Source organism: Austrofundulus limnaeus, unplaced genomic scaffold (genome assembly GCF_001266775.1).
Source record: "Austrofundulus limnaeus strain Quisiro unplaced genomic scaffold, Austrofundulus_limnaeus-1.0 Scaffold402, whole genome shotgun sequence".
In the NCBI taxonomy this organism is placed as follows: domain Eukaryota; kingdom Metazoa; phylum Chordata; class Actinopteri; order Cyprinodontiformes; family Rivulidae; genus Austrofundulus; species Austrofundulus limnaeus.
In genome coordinates this window covers 305,632-313,030 of record NW_013952804.1, presented here as the reverse complement: position 1 = coordinate 313,030, position 7,399 = coordinate 305,632, and the positions used below count along the sequence as shown (strand labels likewise).

Here is a 7,399-nt window from a genome sequence, read left to right as displayed (position 1 = left end):
TGTGTGTGTGTGTGTGTGTGTGTGTGTGTGTATGCGCCCTTGTTTTTACTAGTTGGTGTGGATGGTTTTTCAGGAAAATGCAGCCATAGACAGATGGTGGAGACGTCTGTGTCTCCTGAGCTAAAAAAAGTCTCAATTAAAAATCAAAGTATTAGAAATGTTTTCGAGTTTTACCTCGAGGGGGGGCTGCTGCTTTTGGTTGRACCTGCGGGCGTGTGGGTGGCTTCAGTTCTGGTGGGAGGGGGATTCCACTGGGAGGTCTCTGTGGAAGAGACAAAGACCTTTAAACTGTTTCTTCAATTTAGCCAAATGTCACTGGATTTATTTCTCTTCAGGAAGCCAGGAGCTGTTATTTCATTTACAAGTTTACCTCAGTGACATCATTAAAATATAAATCTTTTTTCTGTTTTATTGAAAGGAAATCAAAAAATATATTCATATATGGATGAACTGATTCATTACATTGTCCTTTTTGCCTTTGGGTGTCTTGACATCAGCAGGTTCTAAGAAGGCCGCAGGCAGGAGTCCCCTCTGAAAGAAGATCAGTTCTAATCATRAACATGTACAGTAGATTTGTTGTTTTTTCATTCAAAGCTAAAATCACTTTTACTCAACCTACACTGTTTAATATCAGCACTGGTTGATTTCATGTGATGCCAAGCTGACATAGCYTGAGATCGTCTTCTGATGGGATGTGTCTAACAATGTGAGAAGTGATGAGGTGAGCTGGTGCTCAGATTTTGTGTTGAGAATTTTAGAGTCAGTTTTATATTCCTRATGTTGATCAGCAGTGTTGGTCTTCTTGAATTAGGGCAGTAGTTCTCACTGCTTATACGAAGGGTTATAACATTGAATTTGCTTTTAGTTTAAGTTAGTTTTAGCATTAGCTTTGACTATTTTTATTTCAATGGTTAAGTTTCATTTTTTTTCACACTGTATTCCTTTGTTTTCCAGTTTAAAGAATGAGGATGTGTTGGGGTCATCTGTCCYACCTGTCCATCAAATATGACATTTATCATTCCGTCTCTGTCCTCCTCCCCAAATAAGAACACCATGGCTCCTCCAGGCACAGTCAGTTGTCCCGGGCCCTGAGCCATGAAAGGACGCCGCACACGCATGTAGCGAGACTCTTTCTCTCTACAAAATGCAAAAGAAGAAAAACCATCACAGACTTCCATCAGGTGCTGATTTACTAAGATGCAGTGTAGCTCAAACAGGTCCTGCAAAATTGAAGAATACTCACTGAGATCCCTCCATCTTGGGTTCATAGAAGCCGGGTTTCTGTAAAGAAAGCATGGAGACCATCAGTCAGCCCATTGATTGAGTGACAGGAGTATTTTATGTGTGATTGCACAGAGGTCAGACTGACCTGATCCCTCAGAGGCTCAAAACCTCCAAAATCATCATTGGGAATCAAAGAAGAAATGACCTGSAGCACAAGAACATGAAACATTACTAGATACTACTCATCACATGAAACACAGGAAACTACAGAAATGATCTGACTGATGATAGAATAAAAACTGCATTTCTGAAAGCATGAAGCAGCTGCAGAAAGCAGTCTGACCTTTGATGCTACTGTGGGTTTGATTTATTTCCAGTATCGTACATTTACTCTCAGTATCCAAGGTAGAAACATTTGCACAGTTTTGTAAATTCACAGAAAAGGAAAAAAAAATCACATCTAAACTAGTATTCAAACTTTTTGTACCAACATTTGACATTTAGCTTTAGTTCCTCCTCTTTTTTAATCACTGCTGAGATGTTTTGACATGACAGATTCTGCATGTGGTCAGTTTGATTGATAGGACATAATTTAGAAAAGCACACACTTTTCTATAGAAGAACCCTTAACTGACAATCACAGCAAAACCAGGTCAGGAGGTCAGTGTCAGGAGGTCAAAGTCAGGAGGTCAGTGTCAGGAGGTCAAAGTCAGGAGGTCAGTGTCAGGAGGTCAGTGTCAGGAGGTCAAAGTCAGGAGGTCAGTGTCAGGAGGTCAGTGTCAGGAGGTCAAAGGAACTGTTCCAGGGAAGGCTACAGAGTATTTCTGCTACACGGAAGCAGCACAGTGGCTCAGTAGGTAGAGTTGATGCCTCTCAGAAGGTCAAAAGATCAAATCCCACCCTGGGGACCTTTGTAGGTAGCACTCTCTCTGCATGTGTAGGTTATCTCCAGGCACTCCATCTGTCTCCCACAGACCAAAAACATGACTGTTAGGTTCATTGATAACTCTAAATTGTGTGAGTGAGAGAGTGAATGGTTGTTTGTGTCATGATTTGTCAGTTTTCACCTTGGTTTTCCTTGTCTTTCTACTGTATGTTCCCCAGTGTGTCTCAGCCCAGCTGCCCCTTATTTGTCTGATTAGTCACCCTTGTGTTTCTCACCAGGTTTTCTCAGTTTGTCCATTAATTGTCAGTGTATTTAAGTCCTGTCTTGTCTCAGTCTGGTGTCAGATCCTTGTTTACTGTTTGCGATCTCTTGTTCCTTGTTYTCATGCTCTTTATTCATGTTCTTGATCCTGCCCAAATCCTTTGTTTTTGTTTGCTGCCACGCCAGCACTTTGTTTTTTTTTGTCTTAATAAACTTTTTTTGCCACCCTCACTCAGACCTGCATTTTGGGGTTCAAACCAACCAAGCCAACTCCTTACAGTTTGTCTCATTTGTCTCTATGTGTGGCCMTGTGATGGACTTGTGAACTGTCCAGGGTGTACCCCGCCCCTCACACTGTGTCTGCTGGATATGGACACCAGTGACCCTGAAAGGAAGAAGCGGGTATAGATAATGKATGGATGGATAGATGAAGGTTCCTCAAAATGCAGTGGCCTCCAACATTTTCAAATGGAAGAAGTTTGGTACTWTCAGGACTTTTCCCAGAGCTGTCACCTCACCACACTGACCAGTCCAGGTAGAAGGGTCTTGGTAAGAAAGGTGACCAAAACCWTGATGGCCATTCTGGCTGAGCTTCAGGTACCCTGTGTGGATATGGGACTAAGGTCCAGAGGGACAACCAGAACTTCAGGTCTTTACCAGTCTGGTGTTATGTCAGAGTGGACTGAAGCATTTCCTCAGTGAAAAAYRCTTCCAAGCWGCTTGAAAGACTTTCAGACTGTCTAGTCTGATGAAACAAAGATGGAAGTGTTTGGGTCCATTCTAAATATCATATCTGAAGGAAAGGAGGCACTGCTTATCGTCTGTCCAACAACAAAACATGATGGTGGTAGCATTTGGCTGTTGGAATGGAAACCTGAAGAGAGAAAAGTACAAAGATAGTCTCACTGAAGACCTGTTTCCACATGACTCAGGAAACAGACTTGTCTGAAGTTCACCTTCCAACATAATGATGACTCAAAGTTCACAGTGAAGACCACAGAGCTTAGAGCAGACCAGCCAGAGACCTGWCCTGCATCCTATCAAACAGTTCTGGAGAGATCTGAAAATGATCCCATCCAACTGGACTGACCCTCAGAGGATTGGAAAAAGAAAATCTTCCAATTTATGTTTGCAAAGTTTGTTGCCTGAAACCAAAAAAAAAAAAACCTCAAGGCTGGAACTTCTGCAATAGTTGTGTAGACTATAAATGTTATGTAAAGTGTCTAGAAATTAATGTTTTATAAACTAAATTCACAAAATTGTTTAAAAACTCTCTTTTCTCCCACCAGAATTTCCCCACTGAGGGACAATAAAGGTAAYTTATATTCTATTATTTTTCATGTTGTCAGAATGAGGTCATGACAGCAGATTATTGAGAAAGATTTTAAATGAGCCCAAACACAAAGCCAAGGAAACTCTCAGTTGGTTTCAGAGAAAGTAGCGAGAGACTGCAACACAACAAAATGTTAAACAGTGAATGGGATCTGAATACTTTTTAAACACACTGCATGTCATGTTTCCACCTGACACAATACCTTAGCTTTCCCCAAGAAGTCCCTTTGTTGCAGCTGCTCAATCTCTTGTTTCCTGGGACGAAACACCACACCTTCAGGTACCAGGAGAGGAGTCAGGTGGACCCGCCTCTGTTTCAAAAGAAGTTATATAAATGTATTTCTCTGTACTATTTAAAGTAATCATTCAACACAGGGAATACAGGGAACACTGGGAACACTGTGAAAACTGGAAACACTGGGAATACAGGGAACACTGGTAACACTGGGGACACTGTAAAACTTAGGGAAAACTGGAAACACTGGGAACACTGGGAACTCTGGGAACACTGGGAACACTGGAAACACTGGGAACACTGGGAACATGAAGAGGTACTTCAGTCACCAAATCAGGTGTGTTGGAGCAAAGAAACTAATAAAGCATAACAACAGAGGCTCTTGAAGACCAGAGGGGCTCAGCCATCATAGAATCATATTAGAGAAGGGGACAGACGTGACAATGGTGTGGAGCATCTGTCAGTCCTCTCGAGGACCCAGCATACTCCATTCACTAAATAAAAATTCTAAATTTGACTAAAACAGTAAATACACAAAATTTCCTGTCCTGACCGTTTTGACCCAGGGGCACCAGAGGGTTTAAATCACCTGCATTTATCTTAAATAAATTTATTTTTGCCGTTAAATTTTCAGATTTTGGGCTTCTTGTTGGAGGACCGTTGCCATGTCTTATATTCCTTGAGTCACTTAGTTTTTATGTCTTTGGTTCTTAGAGTTCTGCTGGGTCCTGTTTGCAGCCAGGTCTCCCTGCAGGTGTCTGCTGTGATGGGAGRTTAGTGGCAACCAGTGAGTCACCTGGCTGTTTCTGGACTGCAGCAGACAGCAAAGAAACTTCTTAATTAGGCAGTTKTAAATCAAAATCCCTTTCCCTGAGTTAAACTGATTTAATCAGGTTTACTTAAATACAGCTGAACTGCCTGTTACTATTTGGTTTAGTGCTGATTACTGCTGTGTATATTCAGCGGGTAAAATAAGTATTGAACACGTCACCATTTTTCTCAGTAAATATATTACTAGAGGTGYTAATGACATGAAATTTTCACCAGATGTYGRTAACAACCCAAGTGATCCATACATACAAAGAAATCAAACCATAAATGTCCAGAAATKAAGTTATTTGTAATAATGTGGAATGGCACAAGGAAAAAGTATTGAACACACTTACTGAAATTTATCTAATACTTTGTACAAAAGCCTTTGTTGTCAATGACAGCTTCAAGACGCCTCCTGTATGGAGAAACTAGTGGCATGCATTGCTCAGGTGTGATTTTGGCCCATTCTTCCACAAACAGTCTTCAAATCTTGAAGGTTTCGTGGACCTCTTCTATGAACTCTGATCTTTAGTTCTTTCCATAGATTTTCTGTTGGATTCAGGTCAGGTGATTGGCTGGGCCATTCCAGCAGCTTTAGTTTCTTTCTCTGAAACCAACTGAGAGTTTCCTTGGCTTTGTGTTTGGGCTCATTGTCTTGCTGAAATGTCCAGCCACGTTTCATCTTCATCATCCTGGTAGATGGAAGCAGATTTTTATCAAGAATGTCTCTGTACATTTTTCCACTCATCCTTCCTTCAATTATTTGAAGTTTGCCAGTACCATATGCTGAAAAACAGCCCCACACCATGATGTTCCCACCTCCAAACTTCACTGTTGGTATGGTGTTTTTGGGCTGATGTGCAGTGCCATTTGACCTCCAAACATGATGTGTATTCTGGCATCCAAACAGTTCAATGTTGGTCTCATCTGACCAGACTATATTCTCCCAGTATTACACAGGCTTGTTTAAATGTTGTGCAGCAAACTTTAAAGGAGCTTCAACATGCTGTTTCTTCAGCAGTGAGTCTTGCGTGGTGAGCGTGCATACAGGCCATGGTGGTTCAGTGCATTACTTATTGTTTTCTTTGAAACAATCATACCTGCTAATTCCAGGTCTTTCTGAAGCTCTCCACAAGTGGTCCTTGGCTCTTGGACAACTCTTCTGATAATTCTTTTCACTCCTCTGTCAGAAATCTTGTGAGGAGCACCTGGTCGTGGTCGGTTTATGGTGAAATAATGTTCTTTCCACTTCTGATTATGGCCCCAACAGTGCTCACTGGAACCTTCAGAAGTTTAGACATTCTTCTGTAACCGATGCCATCATTATGCTTTGCAACAATAAGGTTGTGAAGGTCTTGAGAGAGCTCTTTACTTTTACCCATCATCAGATGGTTCTTGTGATACCTGGCCATCATTTGGGACTGAACCAGCTGATATTAACTTGCACTGACAAGGGGCAGGCTTGCTTTCTAATTACTGAGAGAGTTCAGCTGGTGTCTTGGCTTTCCATGCCTTTTTACACCTCCCTTTCTTCATGTGTTCAATACTTTTTCCCTGTGCCATTCCACATTATTACAAATAACTTCATTTCTGGACATTTWTGGTTTGATTTCTTTGTATGTATGGATCACTTGGGTTGTTACCGACATCTGGTGAAAATTTCATGTCATTAGCACCTCTAGTAAAATATTTACTGAGAAAAATGATGACGTGTTCAATACTTATTTTACCCGCTGCACACACTGTGTATACTACAGTATGGATCATGTAAATGTGACTTTCTTATTTTGCTAAGTGACATGCAGCATGTCAGCATGCTTGATCACACAGTCTTGTTTTTCCTTGATATGATAATGGTTTGCAAACAAACCAGTTTTTCCTGACAGTWGAAAATCTTGTCCCTCAGGGTTAGGGCATAAATCGACACTGATAAACAAACTGCCTCTGAAAGTTTCCCACCAGTCATTATTTTTGTTTTATGCCCTTTCCAGTCAGAGTGGTAGGTTGCAGCACTCACTTGTATGCTGTCCAAATCCACCTCGATGTTTCCCACTCGTCCCCCTCCTCTCTCCTGGGAGGTGGTCAACAGAACGTCTTTGGCCTGGTCCCAGTGGCCCATCTGACAGTACACAGCTGCTGCATTATGTAACACCTAGAGGGTAAATTACAATAACAAATTTCAGCACCAGCCCATGAATATGTAAAAGTCTCTGTAGCATCACTTACTGCAGCCAACAGAGGTTATGTCATCAAACTCAACAGACWTTTGTCATTGCTAAATTACTTTTACCCTGTAGGACAAAAACTTTACTGTGRTTTGAACCATTTAGGAGAAAGATTTCTGTGTTGCAAAATATAAAAATCCTAATTATTATTAATGCCGTCTGCATTCTTTGCATGTTTTTTTTATTCAGGTGAATTATGTTTTATACTAACACTGTAACTGCTCTTATAGTTTAATAGTCATTTCAGTGAGACTGCTCCTGACTGAAGGCATGCACAGGTGCATTCTGGGTGAGCAGGTTTAACATGTCTGATGTGCCCATGAAAAGTATGTGAGGTTGTCAGACTCCTTTTTCTGCCTCAACCAATGAGACATTGTTGGTTCACAGGTGTGTGTGTGTGTGTGTGTGTGTGTGTGTGTGTGT

General features: G+C 41.2%; 1 protein-coding gene across 3 annotated transcripts in view; it reads right to left on the bottom strand.

The window, feature by feature from the left end:
• Nucleotides 1–7,399, bottom strand: part of noxa1 (NADPH oxidase activator 1) — a 23,064-nt gene that overhangs the window by 6,257 nt on the left and 9,408 nt on the right. For all 3 annotated transcript variants that reach the window (XM_014024001.1, XM_014024002.1, XM_014024003.1), the window contains 7 exons: nucleotides 6,769–6,903; nucleotides 3,907–4,014; nucleotides 1,370–1,429; nucleotides 1,244–1,281; nucleotides 993–1,137; nucleotides 463–531; nucleotides 175–262 (listed from right to left, as the gene is read on the bottom strand). In XM_014024001.1, coding sequence (XP_013879455.1) covers nucleotides 175–262; nucleotides 463–531; nucleotides 993–1,137; nucleotides 1,244–1,281; nucleotides 1,370–1,429; nucleotides 3,907–4,014; nucleotides 6,769–6,903 — 643 coding nt within the window. The remainder of the gene's footprint in view (nucleotides 1–174; nucleotides 263–462; nucleotides 532–992; nucleotides 1,138–1,243; nucleotides 1,282–1,369; nucleotides 1,430–3,906; nucleotides 4,015–6,768; nucleotides 6,904–7,399) is intronic.